This window comes from Panthera uncia (assembly GCF_023721935.1).
Source record: "Panthera uncia isolate 11264 chromosome C1 unlocalized genomic scaffold, Puncia_PCG_1.0 HiC_scaffold_3, whole genome shotgun sequence".
Taxonomy (NCBI): Eukaryota; Metazoa; Chordata; class Mammalia; order Carnivora; family Felidae; genus Panthera; species Panthera uncia.
In genome coordinates this window covers 521,181-539,999 of record NW_026057584.1, presented here as the reverse complement: position 1 = coordinate 539,999, position 18,819 = coordinate 521,181, and the positions used below count along the sequence as shown (strand labels likewise).

General features: G+C 62.6%; 1 protein-coding gene across 2 annotated transcripts; it reads left to right on the top strand.

The window, feature by feature from the left end:
* Nucleotides 1-4,738: 4,738 nt before the first annotated feature.
* On the top strand, nt 4,739-18,450 carry GAL3ST2 (galactose-3-O-sulfotransferase 2). Of its 2 annotated transcripts, XM_049614491.1 has the most exons (4): nt 4,739-4,857; nt 15,241-15,324; nt 16,418-16,682; nt 17,540-18,450. In XM_049614491.1, exons 1-4 carry the CDS (start codon nt 4,829-4,831, stop codon nt 18,356-18,358), a joined length of 1,197 nt encoding a protein of 398 aa, XP_049470448.1. In that variant the 5' UTR covers nt 4,739-4,828; the 3' UTR covers nt 18,359-18,450. The 2 variants fall into 2 exon arrangements, with proteins under 2 accessions (XP_049470448.1, XP_049470447.1); XM_049614490.1 differs by lacking the exon at nt 4,739-4,857 and having other exon boundaries at nt 15,102-15,324.
* The last annotated feature ends 369 nt before the right edge of the window (nt 18,451-18,819 follow it).

Below are 18,819 nucleotides of genomic sequence, written 5' to 3'. Positions count from 1 at the left end.
CGCAGTTCCAGGTCCAGCCCCCGTCTCCTCCCTGACCCCCAGAGGGACAGGGGATCTACTTGGCCAGTCTCACCAGCCCTGCTGCTGCCAAGCCATCCTAGGCTTTGAGGTCCTTTGGACCTCAGGGGTCTGGGGAGAGCAGGCTGGGTCTTGTCCTGCCAAAGGTTCAGGCCCCAAAGCCCTCGTGGGTGGTGGGGACACAGCCTGTCTCCCGGGGCGGTGAGGAGGAACATGCTGGCTGGACCTCCCTGGCAGGCTTGCACTGACCATGGCCCTGGGGGGAGGCCTCCAGCGAGCATTGGGCTTACCCTGACGCCTGCCCTGGGGGGACAGCCAGAGTCAGGGCGAAGTTTCTGGAATAGCTCCTCTGCAGGGGTGCATTAAGAAGGAACTATCTGGGTAGTCTGTTTCCGGGCTCCCCTCCCTGCTGGCTCTGGTCCGTGGCTGTGCAAATAGGGGTTCTTTGGAGCAGTGGCCCAGTCGGGCCGTGTCCCTCCGTTTCTGGGCGGAATGTGCGGTGCCCAGAGCCACCTTCTGGGTTCTGTGGCCGTGGGCCCGTGGGCCGGCAAGGGAAATGGGTTGCAGAGGGTCTGAGGTGGACGGGCAGCAGGGCTGGCCTCAGAAGCAGAGAACTGGCGGCGAGGGTGCTTGGGTGACAATACCCTTGCCCTCGGGTCTGGAGATGCTCCTGACTCAGGCCCGGAGGGCCTGCTCCGTGGACACTGGCAGGAGGCTGGTCAGCAGGCCGAGGTCCTGGCCCCGAGCCCCCTGTCTGGGCTGGCAAAGAGGGTGTGGTCCGTCCATCTCCCCGAGTTCCCAGAGCACGTGCTGAGCACAGAAGCAGGAGCCACGGCCACGCTGCTGGAGGCGGAGCCCTGCACGATGGTCCCTGCCGTGGAGCAGGCCTACAGGGCAGGGTGGGCAGGGGTCCTCTGGCCAGGCAGCCTGGAGGTAACCTCCGGGCCCTCTGGGTGTGGGGCCCTAATCCTCTCCCAGCCTTCCCTTGAGTCCTCTTTGTGAGTAGGCCGGAGCCACAGACCCTGCTCTCTAGGGGCCCCGGGCCAGGCCCCATGTGTCAAACATGGTTCCTTCCTCCGGTCCCTGGGGCTGGGGCCATCACTGCCGCAGTGTCCCCTTGCTTTGTCCCCTTCTGCTCCCCAGCCCTAGTCTGAACTGGGGGGTTCAGTGAAGGGCCCTGAGCCTCCCACCTCAGCCCACTCTGCCTGCCTTGATTCAGGGAGCTGGAACCCCAACTGGATGGGGTGCCCTGGGCCCCACCATCTGTAAGTGCAGGGATCGTGGACGTGACTCCCAGACTTCCGGGTGACGACGTCCGAGGTTTAGGCGGCGGGGTGGAAAGGGAGTGTTCCCCTTAGAGGTGAAGCAAGGAGGCCCCCCATGACCCATCGGAGGGAGGGATGTGGAGGCTGCAGGGTGTGTCCAGGTGGGGGATTTGTCCACCACATGCCATCAGAGTCATGACCTTGGGTTACAGGCATAGGTGAGCGGGGGGGGGGGGGGGGCGGGGGGGCATCTGGGCCCCATTGGCAGCTGGATAGGCAGCGGGCTGTGCCGTCCAGCCAAGCATGTCTGATGCCGGCGATGCCAGCCTGAGCATCTCTGGGGGCCCACATCCGTGTTGCCCTCTGGGCCTCCTCTGGACAGCCTCGGTGGGTGACATGGTGCTCCTCTGTCCTGGGCCCTCCTCAGGATGGACGCTGGGCCTGGGGGCTGCATCGCGGGCGAGGGGTGGCAGGCCCCCCACTCTGAGACTGGACATCCTCAGTCCTGCCTGTGGGGTCACCCGGCCACAGGGCAGAGGGCACAGGGAGACGTCTGCCCCACATGGGGGCCTCTGTGGGGGCTGGACAGGAAGCCCACCACCTAGATCGGGGCCTCTTGGTCTGCCTGACCTCTGGGCCTCAGAGGGTCAAAGAAAGGGCTCGTGGTCCAGGATCAGCCAGCTCTCCTGCGTTCACAGCCTCCTGATGCAGCTGTGGGGCAGGGTTGTGCCCTGGTGCTGTCCCCTCCCTGCCCTGTGTCCCCGGGTGGCCTTGTCTGTGGCAGCTCTTGAGGGCATCTCCTCTCCCAGAGCCCCGCTGACCTCAGCAGCTCAGAGTTGATTTTGCTTCACCCTCCTGATGGTGTGGTCAGTCCTTGCCCTGTCCTCCTCGGCTCAGCTGCACCTGACAGCCAGCCCCCCATCCTTCATTCTCCTCCCACCCCTGTCGAGTCTTTGCCTCCCTCCCTCTCTGTGGCCTCCCAGCCCCTGGTGGTCAGGCCTTGCCCTGCACCCTTCAGGGCCCTCCTGGGGCTCGTGGCTTAGACTCCAAGTGCCTCCAGTGGTATCATCCCTGGATCCAGTGTCCCTGGGCTCTGCCACCCGGAGCCCAGCCCCAGTCACTGCTCCAGTCACTGCCCGGGCCCAGCAGCCCGGAGCCCGGTCCCAGTCACTGGGCCAGCCGGGCCAGGTCTTCAGGACTGGCAGCTTTGTGGTTCCTCTGGTCACTCAAGGTGCTTCTCATGGGGCTTGGCACAGTGACCTCATCAGCAAGTATCAGAGAATCTGGCCTTGCGAGGGGCAGCCGCTGTGCCCCCGGGGCGCTGGTGAGGCTTAGGGTTACAGAAGCAGTAAATCAGGAGGAAGAGAAATGTTGTTCACAGAGCCTGAAGGTCCCGGCAGGTGGGGAAGGGTGGTCTGGGCACTGAGATGTTCCCATGTGCGGCTCTTCGCACCCCCCACCCCTGTGCTGGAGTGTCCTGGCCCTGTGTCCATGCCGGGGCGCCTTCCCATCTGCGAGTGGACAGACAGCTGCCCTCAGGCAGCCAAAAAGTTTCTTTCCCCGATGGGGGCCTGGGGCCCTGCCAGCTTGGATGAGTGGCACTCTGCAGCTGTAGCCGTGGCTCTTTGCCTGGTTTACCTGCCCCACTGTGGCTCTTCCTGGACAGCGGGCCCGGGGAGGGGTGACCCCAGGGAAGCAGAGGAGACCCTGCACTGGGGGACGGCTGGGCATCTCTGGACCAGGCTCAGTGACCAGAGCTCACCTTTCCCTGGGCTCCCTGGTGTGGGGAGGGGCTGAGGGGAGGAGTGCCCACAGTCTGTCCGGGGCCTGGGGCCCTCCCTGAGGCCACGGGGGGGAGGGGTCACGGGCTGTCTTGTCCCCATCCAGTGACATCTGTCACCTGGGCTGGGGCTGGGGGCGTTGCACAGGATGTCCCACTGATCACTCCTACTCCCTGCGTGGGCTGTGGTTTTGCAGTGGCCCCATGCCCTTCCCAATGACCTTGGGCTTGGCCACGTGGCTCCGCTGGTCAGTGGGATGGGAGGGGCTGGGTTGCAATGGGGGTGGGGGGTGCGTGAGGTGTGCCCTGGCCTCCTGGGGTCCTCCTGGAAGAGAGCCTGCTGAGGCCCAGGACAAACCCCCCCGCCCGAAGCAGCAGGGTGGGCAGACAGCCCCTGGGGCCCATGAGCTCGAGCACAGCCCTTGCTGGGGAGCTGCCGAGTTTCAGGGGTGTTTGACACACATCGGCAAGTTGGAAGTGGAGGGCTATGTTGTCTGTGTTCTGCCTTTTTCGCTTCACCCCCCGCTTTGTGGAAATGACATACTGGGTGCTTGGCTCCCGCTCCCCCACGTGATGCGTCCTCCTGGAGCCCCGTGGACGGTGGACACTGGCCTCATCCTCCCCACCCACTTTAGTCCAGGGCTGTCCTGGGGGTGAGACTCCCTGCCCTCTGAGCTGCAGCCCCTGGGAGCTCCTGTGTGACCGCTGAGCATGGTGGGGAGGTACTCCCGCGGGCACCAGGGGGCGTAGGAATGTCCTGAGCCCAGCCCCCGCCCACGGCACCCCTCTCCTCCTCCAGGCCCCCGGCCCACCCACCTTATTTCTGTCCTGTCGCACCCACTATGCCAGCCACCGGCCAGGGCAGGGAGGCCGCTGGCCAGCCCGGACCAATCTGGGGACCAGGACTCAGTCCCCAGATTGTGTCTGGGGACCAGTCACAGAAAGGGGGCTGTGTGGGAAGGTGGGTCACGGGCCTGGCTCCGATGCCCAGCCCCTCCCTCGCTGGCCAGCAAGCCACGGAGCGCCACCTCGTGTGCTGTTATGGGGGTTTTGTCCTTTTCTTACGGACTTAACACTCGGTTGAGCACTGCAGACGTTTCCCCTGGTCTGTTTGTCTTTGAAGCTTATTTATTTACTTCCTGGATAAAGAGACAAATTTGCATGCGGTAAAATCCAGTATTTCTATCTAGCATTCCAAGGTCCCCATTCTGAAGTTGTTTTCATCCCAAGACGTAAAAGCTAGTTAGGCTTTCTCCTAGTATAAAGCGAGCTGTGAAGGGGTAGAAGGAGGAGAACAGGTCTTGAATTTGATCCCGTTTCCCAGATCCATCCTGAGAGGGTTCACGGACCCTCAGCCTTCACCTTGTCCACTTCATTCTCAGCTCTGGGTCCAGAGGCCCTTGAAGGTGCCTATGGCTCCCTGGCGACCCGGGGCCGAGGGACCCCTGGGCATGGGGCCGGGTGAGCAGGTGGGAGCCCTGGGGGGCTGGCCTGGCAGGGAGGCCCACGGAAGGAGCCCTAGACTCCCTGCGCCAGCTGGGCCCCAGGGAAAGTCCGGTTCTTTCTGAGAACTGAAGCTTAAGCTCTCCCGACTTGGGCTGTAGGGCGTGGCCTCGCACCTGAGCCAGGTCAGCTCCCGTGGGAGTCAAGTTCATACTCTGCACGTACCGCACCCTGCCCGGTGTCTGTGCCCAGGGGCTGAGGGTTGGCTTCCCTCCGCCTGGACCGCCACCTGCCCACCGCCATTGCGTGGGCCCCAGCCAGCATGCTGTCCCCGCCAGGTGGCACGCAGAGGTAAGTTGGGGTGCGCCGGGGTCGGCACAGAGACACAAAACACGTCTCTAGTCCCTGCATATTCCAGAGACCTGGCAGAAATGAGCTGTTCTGTGTTTGTCTTTAGAAGGAAGTCATATATTGGGCTATTTCTCAAGAATAACTGCCCTGAACTCACTCTTCATTTCGGGCAGTGCGTGACCCCTCCCTGTCTTCCCAGGCCCGGCGCTGGTCCCGGCCTCTGTGGGGACGTGGGGCTCGGGGCCAAGGGGATGACGGTTTGGTGTCTGGAGTGAAGGCCTGGGTGGGCGGCTGCTGGGGGTCCGGGACCTCCTGGCTTTGTCCTTGTCCCCCCCTTCCCATGGCCAGGCCCCTGTGTGCAGCAGGAACTTCCTGGCGCTGGGGGGAGTTCCAGCCTGAGCCTCTGACACTCCAGGGCCAGATATCCACATGTATGTTTTAAGGTGCTCGCTGGAGGGTCTGAGGCACTTAGAGCAAGGTCCCCTCAGGTGCAGGCACCCGGCCCTGCCGGCTCAGGGTAGTAAGTGCTATGTTTCCCTTTGTATAAACAGAGGGAGTTGTGTTTTTTTGACAGTTCGGGTTCGGAGGGGGGATGGGTGTGTCTGGAAATGCTTTGCATTTTCGTTCTCTGTCTCATCCCACACACTTTGGGGAAACGCCAGTGCCTCTGGGCGCTCTCCCCATGGGCCCCGGACGTGGGCATGACCAGCTCTTTCCTGGGGTGAGGACAGCGGGTCCCCAGGGGCCAGCTGACACAGGGAAGGTCCAGGTGTCCCCCTCTCCGTGGAGGTGGATGTGGTCACCACCCTGAGGAGGAAGCATGAAGTGGGGACGTCACTCTATCAGCCGGAGGCCAAGCCCAGGTCCCACTGGCTGCCCGGCCTCTGGCGCACAGGGAAGGTGAGGGGCCCCAGGGGGAGCCCCCGGGAGCAGGATGCCTGGTGGGACAGCAGGGCAGTGTGTTGTGGTTCCAGGTGGCCGTCCTGGCACAGGTTTGGGCGGCGGCTGTGCTGGGTGTCCCAGGCTTACGGGTCCACTCAAAGCCCCGGGAAGAAGGGGCTGCCTGGGTCACTCGGACACGCTCGCTCACTGTCTTCACAGCCTTCGACTTGTTTGCTTTCCTCGGATTGTGCACATGTTCAGAGGCCCCTCTCTGTTCGGCCAGCAGGCTTGGCTGGTTGACGGGTAAACTGAGCCATGGCCCTGGGGACAGAGGGACAGTCCCAGGCAGGCTTGCCTGGGGAGGTACCCTGTGGCCCTGGGCACAGGGAGGGGATAGCCCTGGGCAAGCTTGGCTGAGCGGGTGCCCAGGGGCCCTGGTGGTCAGAGGAGCCGTCTGGAGCAGAGACACGATCTCCCCCTCCAGGGGGCTTGTGGTCTCAGCGAGCGGACTGTGATGGGTTAAGGCACAGACCCTCCTCTTTGGGGCACCCTCTGGCTTGGGTGGCATCCCCAGCGGGGACCCTGGCCCCAGGTGGCACAATCTGCCTGGCAGCTGTTGGGGTGAAAGCCCAGATCTTCCAGGTCCTGCCTCAGAGTTGCTGGGGTGGGGGGGCTCCTGAAAACCTGCGTTTCTGGTTTGAAGCCCAGCTCTGTTTCTGGGGATCGAGTATCCCCTGGAGTGCCGAGCCTCCGGTCCTGCCTGTGGGGTGTGTGTGTGTGTCCCCGTAGGGGGGCTGTGTGACCCTGTGGGGGTTGACCTCGCAGGAGGCTGTGGCTCCAGGTCTTGGGGCCGGTTCTGAGAGTGAGGGGGACGAGGCAGGGGACCTGGGAGTAGTCTGCTGGTGCCCACCTGTGGTGGCCGCGAAGGGGGGATGGAGAGGGTCAGTGGAGCCCGGGGGGAGGGTGCAGCACCTCCTCACCGTGTCTAGAGCGTGCCGCCCCCAGTGTGTGGTCAGGTGGGGTTCGCTCTGTCAGGAGTCACCGGTGCTTTTGGGAAAAGCCTGGCTTATGCCCCAAAGCTGTCGTGGAGCCCTACGGTCTGTCCCCACGTGGTCCGTGTGCTGGCCTGTCTGCAGCCGTCATCCTGACCGAGCGCTGGGTGGGTGTCCTCTGAGCTGGCTGCCGGCCAAGACAAGGTGTCCCCTCCAGGTGTGGCCTCCTGCTGGAGGGCTGGGGACGGTGGCCCTCACGGGTTCCCAGTCCACTAGTGGACCAAGGAATAAACCAGCTGGAAGATGCCGTTCTCAGGGTGAGTCAGGCCCACACCTTCCAGAAGGCACTGTTTGGTGTGGGACTGTGCGGCTTTGTGACGGGGCCACCGTGACCTCTGTGGCTGGTGCCCTGCTGGGCTGTCTGTCCTGGCCTCCAGGCCCGGTCCCGAGCAGGGGTGGGCTGGGAGGAGGGTCGTGTCCTCCCTACACCTGGCCGTGGGAGCGGCTTGGCTCCCAGCCTCCTGGTCTGGCACCCCTTGAGGGCCAGGCCAGGTCTGCCCCAGGGCTTCTCAGAGCCACAGAAACTTCTGGGAGGGACAAACCGGGAGTGCTTTGCGAATTGTCTCGTATTTTCCCAGCATGATGGGCCGCTGGTGCCCTCTGGAGCAGCCATCCGGGAGACACATTTGGCCTCTGCAGTGAAGGTGGTGACCGCCAGCCCTCCCAGGGTCACACCTGGTGGTCGCCCACCCTGCAGGGGCCTGGAGGGCAGGGCTGCGGCCCCACCACCTCCACTGTGCCCCAGTGTATGCGGGCTCAGGTGGCCAGCACAGGAGGCCACCTTTCCCCTGGAGGCCATCCTGGGAGCTCTGGAGGGACCAGAAGGCGAATGCCTGCCCACCCGCTGTTCCTCCCATTTTCCCCCCCACCCCCTCCCCGGGACCCTGGGAGGATCTCACGCCTCTGCTGGTGGGGATGGGCAGTGCCTGCCCTGGGCCACTGAGGCGGCAGGGCTCCTGGGTCTTGCCCCCTGCGGGGCCCCCAAGACAGACTCTGGGTCCCTGCGGAGGGGGTACTGCAGTGGGGGTGGGGCCTTCACACACACACCCCCCCCCCCCCCCCCCGAGGAGGGAAGGTGCAGGCCAGGGTGGGCGAGGCTCCAGCTGTGTGACCGGATGGCCTGTCACGGAGCGTTCTAGTGGCGGGCCCGATGGGCTCTGGGCGTGAGGAGCTGGGACGCTCAGGCTGAGGACGGCTCGGGCACCAGGCCCTGCTGCGGCAGGTTGCTGGGCCAGGGCATGTGCTGTCCTTGTCAACGGGCGATGGACAGGGTGTGGGGGGGGCCGGGGGTCGTGCCGTCGTGGGGAGGGGCTCCCCGGGGGCTCCTCGGCCTCAGCGTGCCCGGGAGGGAGTCAGGACAGCACCCGGCTGAGGCGGAGGGGCCGAGTGCCCACCTCCCCACGGCGACGGTGACCCAGGTGCAGCACCAGCACCCAGGACACACTTCATGGGTCTCTCTGCAAACAGGTGTCGAAACAACCCAGGCGACACCCTCAGGTGTTTTCTGGTCTGGTCTGTCCTGCTCCGTGTTTATTTTAATCTCCTCAGTTTGTTCTTTTCTACCCCACATCTGTCTTATTTTATTCTGTATCTGTTCAGTCCTGCTCTCTCTCTCTATCCTAACCCATCCTAACCCGTCCCGTCCCATCCCATCCCACCTGTGGCCATGTTTCTCTGTCACGTCTTGCGGACGGTTACAATGTGGCCTTCTTTTCTTCTTCTAGAAGAAGCCCTTGGGTGGAGGGCGGCCCATGTTATTCGGGAGATGTTGGGTTTGGGTGTGTGGCAGCCCATCCCTGTTGCTTCTTGGTTCTTCTTTGTATGGATGGCTCTGTGCTCTACCCACCCTGGTGTTGATGGTGTCTTCAGCAGAGGAAGCTGTGCCGACCTGGGGGACCTGGGGTGGCCCTGCCCCCCAGCCTTGTGCTGATGCAGCTCCCAGGGGCAGCAGAGCCCAGCCTTTCAGGCCAAGTGCTTGGCTGTGGGCGGGGAGCCCTGAGTAACATCCATCCTGTCCTTGGCCCCCACCGATGAGATGCTCCGACTGTACCTGATGCCCTCAGCTTGTCCTCGTGCCTACAGTGGTACAAGGGGCTCAATGAGGGCCAGGTGAAAGGTGACGGATGCACCATGAGCAGGGATTTGGCAGGGGGGGCGGCTTTGTGTGACAACCTTGGATCCTGCATGCGAGCCCTGGGTTGGAGCCCCAGATGGGCTGAGGGAGAATGTGTTCTAAGGAAGCCCATTGGGTCCGGAGGCCCAGAGGACAGACGGAGGGCTTTGTGACACTTGACGGTTGTGTGTACAGGTGAGGGGGGAGGGTGCTGGGTCTTTTCAGCCCATTCTCCTGCTTCCCTCGGGCCGTGGGACCACCGAGATGGAACAGAGAGTGTGGCCGGGCAGGGGGCTGGGTGTAGCCCGGGGCCTCCTGTGCATTCTGTGGGGCTGAAAGTCAGCTCCCCGGATTAGGGTCAGTCCTGTTTTTTCTAGATTTTCGCTGAAACTGGCTGACTACTGGATGACCATCAGGCATTTGGTTCTATGTCCTTCTTCAGTCCCACTGAGGCCAGTGTCTGTTTATAAGGAAAGGTCAGCTGGAACGGCAGGTGTGGGTGTGTGTGGGTGTGTGTATGTGTGTAGGTGTGTGTGTGGGTGTGGGGGGTGTGGGAGAGGGTGGGAACGAGTAATCCGGATGTAAAAAACCCATTTCCGTCAGCCCCCCTGTGAGTCTCCCTCATAGTAAGCAAGCTCGCCAGACCAGAAGCTCCTGAGCTGGAGGTGGGATGTGCAATACTGTTTTTATCCGTGATTTGAGTCTCGTGTTGGTTCTTACCCACGTGCCTGGGACTTCTCCCTGAGGGACCTGGGAGCAGACCCACCTGGGGCTCGGGGGCCTGGGGCCTTGAGCTCTCCCACGGGTGCCCCCCGGCACTGGACCAGGGCCACGTCTGGCAGACGGCCAGACTGGCTCTCGGGCCTCTGCTGCAGGGGTTCTGGTGCCACTTGCTGGGACTCTGTGGCCTCTAAGAGCAAAGCCTGACCGAGAGCCTGCTGGCCCCCCGGATGCCACGGGACACCAGCCTTTCATGTTCCCGAGGCGGGCAGCAGGCCCACCACCTGGATGCTGGGCACTGAGCTCCACCCCAGGCATTCCGAGGCAGGAAGGTTGAGACTCTGGGAGTTGTCCTGTGAGCAGCCCAGGCCAAGCCCCCAAGGAAAGGGAGGTCCACAGAGACCTTTGTGCCTGAGCGGCAGGCACTGGGGGGGTGGGGGGGGATGTAGGAAGCCCCTTTCAGCTAAAGGCACTTGGGAGCACTGTCACGTGGTAATCATTTCCAGCTATATTTATTTGTTCCCACAATTACTGGCTTTCAAAAAAGTTTTTTTGCCATCTGAACACTTTGAAAATATTTTTAAATAGGTTTTTTTTTTTATCACTTTAAACAGTTTTATTGGCACGTAATTCACATAGCAAACAATTCACCCATTTACTGTCGTGCAGCCACTGGGCTCTCCGTAGAGAACGCACGTCTGTGTGTCGGACACACAGGCCACAGAGGGGCTCCCGGCTCCCCATCTGGCCCTTGGCAGCAAATCCCGCCCACCCGCGGCCCTGAGGGTGGGCCACCTGGCACCCTGGCGGCTCCAGAACCGTGACCCGGCGGCCCCCGTGGGCGTTTGGACCACAGGTTCTTTTGGCAAAAGAAGAGCCTCTCTTGAGTGTCCTCTCTGAGGACTGTTTGTTCTAGTCGGACAGCTGTGAGAAACAGGCCAGTTCTTGTCGCCTCAAGGCCAAAGGGGAGAATTTCAAACAGATGGTCAGCGTGTGACAGAGCTTCATTCAGCTCTTCTGCAAGGGACCAGCAAACACACCGTGTTTGCAGAAGGGAGTTTATGTGGTGGCACAGTGGGGTCTGTGAGATCGCGAGGGTAGAGACCAGCCTGGGTAGTATCCCGTGTGGGCCTTGCCCAGTGGGAGCTAGAGTGTATATGGGCTGTAAAAGCACTGTGGCTTCATCCACACTCAAGTACGAGGGGAACCCCCCACCCCCCCGGGAAGGCCTCACGGGTTCCGGAGAAATGGCATGACTGCTGGGCGGGAACCCCAGGGCCCTGGAGCCCTGGGACCACAGTGAGGCCTTCTAGAGCTGGGAAAGCTTGTCACTTCTTTTGTGGGAAGGGGACAGGGTATGCCAAGAAATGGTCAACACTGGTGTGTGCGCAGTGTGGATGGAGCCAACGACTCTAATTCGGCCGTCTCGCGCGAGACCACACTCCCGGGCGGGAAAGGGGACGCAAGAGGCAGCAGGAAGAGGGTTGTTCAAAAAGCTGCAGTCTTGAATCACAGCGGACCTGTCAGTGTGAGCTCGTGAGCGATTCTGCCTCGACATGTGCCGTTCTAGCTTTGTCGCCCCTGAAACTACGACCTTCCCTGAGCAGTGAACACCCCAGCCCCCAGATTATGGTCCCTAAAGACCGTCCCTACCAGGGGGACCAGGGTTTCTTGGAGATGGGGCTGGCTCCAGGCCCAGGCCGGGAGGCGAGCAGGACAGGGCTGGAGTGTCCTGTGTCCCAGCCAGCACGGATGCAGCGCCAGGGGCACCAGGATTCTGGAATGAAACAGTGGCGCCCAGTAAATGGGCAGCATGGGAGAGAGACTGGAAGTGACAGCCACGATGTACAAAGAATGTTCTTCTTCTAGTGATAAGCACCCAGAAATGGGACTTGGACGAATGTTTCATTTACAGTGGCAAGAAAAACTAGCAAATCAAAATAAATACAACGGGAGGCACAGGACCGACGTCATGAAAACAGCCAGAATGTGTTGAGAGCGTCCAGGTTGACTGTCTGATTGAAGGGTACAGAGCTTGGACATACAGACGGAGGACGGACGGACACAGTGCTTCCCGTGGCGTGGCAGCGTTGTAACGATGTCCCTCTTTCCAAACTTGCACCAACGCACCCCCCCATCTCCCTTCCTGGGCTTCTGGTGTCCCCCAAGTTCTGCCCTGTCCACTGAGGGCTCCGCTGGGCACCTTTCCGCTCTTGACCCCGGCCGTGTCCTCCCCTTGGGGTCCCCACCCCTCTCCATCTGGGAGGTCACTGATGCGTTTCTTCCCTGTTTGTTCCCTGGCTGGGCCACAGTGATGGCCCTGTGGATGGGGACAGCGTGGCCCTCTGGTTAACGCAGCTCTGGGTCACAGGCCTCTTTTGCATCCTAGCGTGGGGCCCTGGGCGAGGCTTGTGACTTCCCTCTGCCCAGTGGCTACCAGCGATGACCCATGGGGACACCACGGGGTAGAGCACGTCGGGTGCTGGGATAAGGGGATCCGTGGTGCCTACAGGATAAATTGCCGGTCACAACCTGGCTGGGCAAAGGCCCTGTGCATTTTAATCCAGAGTTCCCAAGAGGCGGTGCCAGTCAGGACACCAGTGACAGGGAGGGAGGGACAGCCTTGGGCTCGCCACACCTGCCACGTTTAAATGTCGCCCGTTTGGAATTTATTCTCATCCGTGGGGTGAGGGAAATCCGGCATAAGCCTTTTCCAGAGCTAGCTAGCCAGCTGCTCACGCCATCCACCGCTGCCTCCCTCCCTCCCCTCCCTGGAAAGCTCCCTCACCCCCCCACCCCTCCCCTGGGCTCCTGTCCTGCACTAACACCAAGGAGCTTCAGAGAGAGTGGTTTTCTATGCCTTGCAGTGGAGACCCCGTGTCCCTTATAATTACTGCTTAGAATGTTCCTGGCTATTACTGTATGACTTGCTTCCCTTTGAACTCTAGAATTGACTTATTATTAAAGATTCTCTTCTGGGAATTATGTTAAACTTTGAGCGTGTTTGATGCGGAAATCTGGTCACCTCCTTTGTCCCAGGATGGGGGTGTGCCGGCCACTGCCGAGCGGGGGTGAGGGCCTCCTCTTTGCTCCTGTTTCAGCCTCGGGGCCAGGGGGCCCTAATTGGTGGGCCACGCGTGGATATAGCCACTTCTCCTCCGAGGAGTGCAGTGCCCCCCCCCCCCCTGCCCCCGTTCCCAGCTTGTCACACCCCTGTGTACCCTGTGGAGCTTTATGTGAAAGCCCCAGTCTGAGCAGGAAGTTCCTCCCTATGTGCTCTCCAGATGCTAAGCTCGTTGAGTCCAGATGTGGCACCCAGTTCCCTCATAACCTGTGAGCTGACCTCCTTCAAGGCCGAGGGCCCACACGGCAGAGCCCCCTCCCCCCGCGCCCCCTCTGGCCACTGCCACGCCCTCCACTTCCCCTGCTCAGAGGCCTTTTGGGTACCGGCTACCCCTCCAGGGAGCCCCTGGGACAGTCTGCCGACCCAGGCACAACCTGTTGGGGACACTCAGGCCCCCCAGTTAGGCTCCAGGAAGAGACCCCCTCTGTCTTTTTCCTTTCAAGCCCGGGGAAGTATGAGGCTCAGCCTCTGAGCACAGGTCTTGTCCAAGGGGAGGCCTGGGGAGCTAGCTCCCTTGTGTACAGGGAAGCAGGTGGGTGGGGAGCGCACTCTGGGGGAAGGCTGAGGAGCTGGGAACAGCCTGGAAGGACGGCTGTGAAATCTTCCCGGCCACATCTGCAGACAGGGGCCAGGCAGCCGCCTGTCCTGGAGTCGAGGGTCTGGGCTGGGCGGCTCCTCCCGGCTCGCCCCTCTTGGAGTTCAGAGTCCCAAGCTCTGTGCTGTCGTTGGCAAAGCCCAGGAGGGGACACCGGGGTCCTCTCTCCGACAGGTCAGGGCACGGAGCTAATCTAGTCAGTCACCACTAAACCGCGTATGTCTCCCATCAGACGGCCGGGCCACAGGCCGGGCGTGACGGGCAGAGCTCGGAAGAGGCTGCAGCCCCTCTTGGTGGCTCTGAAAGGACCCTGACTCCGGCTGTCTCGGGTGGAAGGAGAGACCCCGGCCTCTCCCTGCCTTAGCTCCTGTCCGCAAGGTGCCGTCCCCGTCGAGTGAGGAGGTCCAGGCTGTTTTCGGCTGTGCAGACACAGCGGGACAGCTCGCTATCAACTGCGGCTGAAAATACCTCGATGCAAATGGACATTTCTAGTGCACAGGGGCTGAAAGCATTAACAGGCACCAGAACAGGCATTTATCGGTCTGATGTCAGGAACATGATTGCAGACCAGGGCCCGGTGAGGCCCTGAAAACGGTTTTCCCGCCACGTTGCGGCATGCCTACGGGTGGCCGGCTGCAGCTCTGTGTCCGGGGCCACCTGGGTCGTGAATTCTGTATGCAGAACCTGACGTCAAGTGCTGTCACCTGAGTGCTGTGGTGAACAGAGGCCTGACTTCCGGGTGGCTCTGGGCCACCTTGCTGCTGGCCTGGCCACCTGGGTCCTTGGCCACTAGCCAGGTCACGTACTTCCTCCAGAGATGTGTCTGCCTCCGAAGGCAAGCCCAGCTCGGGCCCAGGCTGCAGCCCACCGTTCCCAGAGATTTACAGAAATATAGCCGTATAGACACCCACCACCTTCTCCCTGTCCCCCCACTACAGAGGCTGTAAACACCGAGGAATGCTTTCTCAGCAACCCCTTGCAACTGGAGGTGACCATGCGACTGAATTTTGGCCAACAAGGTGGAGGTGGAATTTTGCTAGGGGCTTTAAGAAGGTGTCTGCCTCTACCATGGCTGGCCCTGCCCCTTCTCCCTTCTCGCTGATCCAAATGTTGATGTGATGTCTAGAGCTTGGCAGCCATCTTGTGACCATGAGGCTACAAGCTGGGAGAGGGAGAGATGTCAACATCCTCAATGTGGTGGGGCTAAGTCTGCCAGAAGCAGCAGCCTCCCCTCTCCAGACTTCTGGATTGGTGAGGAGAATCCACCATTGTTTTCTGACTGGGGCGCTAAGTTATATGGCATTTTTATCCTGATGTGCAGATGTGTGTCACAGCCCCAGCAATTCCTGACTCCTTTTCCAGCCACGGGCTGGCATCTCTGCTTGGGTGTCCCAGCACATTTCATATGCAACAGATTTGCTCCCCCCACCTTCCAAACGTGTCCCTGCCCCGCTGCTCTCTCTCTCCTCCATCCCACGCCGCTCTTCTCTTGTGGGGCCTCTCCCCTCCCCCCAGTGGTGGAAAATCAGGACGTCCCACCTCTCAGACCCTCTCTTGATGCGCCCGTGGGGGTGCGAGCTCAGGGGTCTATGGCAGGCCAGACTCCCAAGGATCCCTGCTGAGGGCTCATCAGCTGGCCCCTCTCGCTGCCCCCCTCCCCAGCTTCTCCTGGCTTCTGAGCAGCGGAAGGGTGCAGTACGGGGCCAAGAGGGGGTAGAGTTTGATGATTCAGGCCCTTCCTGGGTCTCAGCCCCCACCCCAGAGGCCCCATGGGGTGGGCGCAGGTAGGTACTCGATAGGAGCTGATACACGGATGACAGGGGTGGGGGGTGGAGGGGGTGGTGCCGGCCCCGCCCATGCCCCTGAGGGGGGCTGAAGGGCTCGCTCTGCCCCACAGGTGCTTCCAGGCCATTCTCCTTCTGGCCCTGATCGTGTTCCTGCTGGCTGGCTTCCTGCACAGGGACATCAGGCTGTTCGCACCGTGAGTTCTGTGTTGGGTGCCCCATGGTTCGGACACTGCCCCCTCCCAGAGTCGTGCCTGAGACCCCAGGCTGTCCACCTCTGGGTGGCATCCAGCACTGGCTGGTGACCATTCCTTTCAGGGATCCTATAGCCCTCTGGAGCCCTCCCAGTGTCTCCTGTGGACAGTGAGCTGCCCAGCCTCTGGGGAGGGCTCGGGGAGGACGGGGGCGGGCCTGGGTGTCGGGCAGAGCCGCTGTGTGCAGAGGGTGACCAGGTGCTGGGAGGCAGGGCCAGGGCCCGCGGTAGGTCTGGGACGGCCAGGCCCCTGTCCCCCTGCCTGCCAGTGGTTCGTCCTCTGTGAAGCCAGGCCCTCAGGGGTGGTCACCCAGGTCCAGGGCTGGCCACTGGGAGGTCGTGTGGCTCCAGGCCTCTTCTCCCTGACCCTACCACCTCTGGTTGGATCTCCCCAAGGGGCACCCAAGCTGCCCGGGTCTCTGCTGGCCCCCGCATTGTACCCAGGGCTGGCACAGCTTCTGGATCCCGTCCGCCCCCCCTCCCCCACTATCCTGGGTTATTCTTACCGGTCACGCACTCGGGCACGGAAGGTGCCCGCTCTCCAGGCTGGTCACAGCTGGGAGGTGCTGTCATGGGATCACGAGAGAGGCCACCAGTGTCCATTCTGGCCCTGCAGTCAGGCTGGCCGGTCCAGGCATGAAGGGTCAGCCAAGAAATGCTGGGTGTGGTGTCCAGTCCACAGGGCCAGAGCCATGCTGGGTGCCCTGAGAACCAAACAGAAAGTTGGGAGGCAAAAGAAAGGGTGCCAGGGCCTGGGGACTGAGCTGTGGGATATGGGGGGACAGATGATGTGCCACTTAGGGAGCAGTCAGGTCTGTGCCAGTGGGCCCTCTGGGGTTGCAGGGTTGGGGTCTCTGGTGGGTGGGGGGCACAGGTTTTGGTGTTGCTGTAGGGAAAGTGTGGGTTAGGGGATCTTGGGTTAGGGACAGCTCGGTGGTGGATGGTCTGAGGGTCTCCAGGTTGTGGGGTTGGGGGTCTCTCTGGGCGGGGGGCCCGTGGGCCCTCCCTGGTTGACATTGGTTGTACTCTCCTCCCAGCCTGCTCGGGGGCCAGGCCGAGGGGCCACCCATCATCAACGTCATGTTCCTCAAGACGCACAAGACCGCCAGCAGCACGGTGCTCAACATCCTCTTCCGCTTTGCGGAGACGCACAACCTGTCGGTGGCGCTACCCGCCGGCTCTCGCTTTCACCTGGGCTACCCCTGGCTCTTCCTGGCGCGCTACGTGGAGGGCCTGGAGCCCCCCGGCCCGCAGCGGCATTTCAACATCATGTGCAACCACCTGAGGTTCAACCTGCCGGAGGTGCGGGGCGTGCGGAGGAGGGCAGAGGTGCAGGGGGTGAGACGCAGCCCCAGGCACTTTGTGGCTTTGAGGTGTGACCATGGGGTGGGGGGTGGGGGTGGCCTGCACGCTGGAGAGACTAAGGCTCTGGGTGTGCGTGCGTGCGGACCTCGCCGGAGCCTCACACGGGGCCGGATGAGGCCTGCCACACACCTTGCTCCCCTCCCCTGCTGACGGGCGCCTGCAATTGCTTTTGGAGTCGGATGTGGGCACCCTCGTGGCCTGCCGCCCTCTCCATCTGCGTCTCTGGACTCCCACTCTTGGTCCCCAAACCCACCGACCTCTCCCTCCCCAGGACCTTTGCACCTGCTGCCCCCTTTTGAGGGGGCACTCTTCACAGCTCCTCCTCAGGGTATTTAAAAATGTTTTCTTAAGGTTTATCTTTGAGAGAGGGAGAGAGAAAGGCAGAGTGTGAGCAGGGGAGGGGCAGAGAGACAGGGAGACACAGAATCGGAAGCAGGTTCCAGGCTCCCAGCTGTCAGCACAGAGCCCGACGTGGGGCTCGAACTCAGGAGCCATGAGATCATGGCCTGAGCCGATGTCGGACGCTCAACCCACTGAGAGCCACCCAGGCACCCCTCGGATCTCCGTTTAAAGGTCGTCACTTCCTCCCGCCGGCTTCCCTGACCTGCCTTCGGAAGGCTTAGCAGGGCGGGGGGGGGGGGGGGGGGACAAGGAGAGGGGGCGGGGCCCCCGTCGAGGTCTTTCGGATCCTTCTGGACAACGGCGGCCGGCGGAGGGTGCGGGCAGGGGAGCGAGGCGGCCCCGGGTGCCCCGGCAGAGGAGTCACCAGCCCTTCCCGTCATGTCTCCAAACAGGTGCAGAAGGTCATGCCCAACGACACTTTCTACTTCTCCATCCTCAGAAACCCCGTCTTCCAGCTGGAGTCCGCCTTCGCCTACTACAGGAAAGACGTGCCCGCCTTCCGGGCGGCGGGCAGCCTGGACGCCTTCCTGGCCGCCCCGCGCACCTACTACCACCGCGGCGCGGGCCTGCGCAACGCCCCCGCCCGGAACGGCATGTGGTTCGACCTGGGCTTCGACAACGACGCGCCGGCCGATGAGGCGTACGTGCGCGCGCGCCTCGCCGACGTGGAGCGGCGCTTCCAGCTGGTGCTCATCGCCGAGCACTTGGACGAGTCCCTGGTGCTGCTGCGCCACCTGCTGCGCTGGCGGCTGGACGACGTGGTGGCCTTCCCGCTCAACTCGCGCAGCCCGCGCAGCGTCGCCGGCCTGTCGCCCGAGGCCCGCGCGCGCGCCCGGCGCTGGTGCGCCCTCGACTGGCGCCTCTACGAGCACTTCAACCGCACCCTGTGGGCCCGCGTGCGCGCCGAGCTGGGCCCGCGGCGCCTGCGCTCCGAGGTGGCGCGGCTGCGGGCGCGGCGGCGGGAGCTGGCGGCGCGGTGCCTGCAGGACGGCGAGGCCAAGAACCAGTCGCAGATCACCGACCGCCGGCTGCGCCCCTACCAGTCGGGCGTGGCCGACATCATGGGCTACAACCTCCGGCGGGACCTGGACAACCAGACGCGGCAGATGTGCCGGAGGATGGTGACGCCCGAGCTCCAGTACATGGCCCACCTGTACGCCCGCCAGTTCCCGGGGAAGCCCCCCAAGAACATCCCCTTCCTGGAGGACTAGAGGGACGGGGTCGGGCCCCCCGTGTGACTGCAGCCCCCTACTGTCATGGCGGGGAGGCCGTGGCACCAGTTCATGCGGGGGCGGGGCGGGGGGGGGGGGAGGGGGAGCTCCCGCAGCAGCCCCTCTTTAGGGTGAAGACCCCTGTGAAGGCACCCACCCGGGATCCATCCTCCTGGAGGGGCCTTTTCGGTGAGGGCCCCGATCTCGGACAGTAGGGACACCTCGTCTGATGGCATGAACCTGTTCAACAGAATCCGCTCGCATGTTTAATTAGACGTCAGTACACCGCCCCACGAAGGAACACACACGGACACGCGGCCCATCAGAGCGCATGCCAGCACGGCCGGGGGAAGGAACCACTGGACACGTGAACCATCAGAACTGGAACTCAGAGAACCCAGAGGGGCTTGGGCAGCAGGGCCATGGGTCCCTGAGGGAGCCCAGAGTGGCTCCCTGAACTT

Bases quoted from the DNA above. Each gene is read 5' to 3' on its own strand.
- GAL3ST2 (XM_049614490.1), top strand. From the start codon at position 15,200: ATGCCCCTGAGGGGGGCTGAAGGGCTCGCTCTGCCCCACAGGTGCTTC. The intron at 15,325-16,417 runs GTGAGTTCTGTG...CTCTCCTCCCAG, and splicing joins GACATCAGGCTGTTCGCACC to CCTGCTCGGGGGCCAGGCCG. The intron at 16,683-17,539 runs GTGCGGGGCGTG...GTCTCCAAACAG, and splicing joins TGAGGTTCAACCTGCCGGAG to GTGCAGAAGGTCATGCCCAA.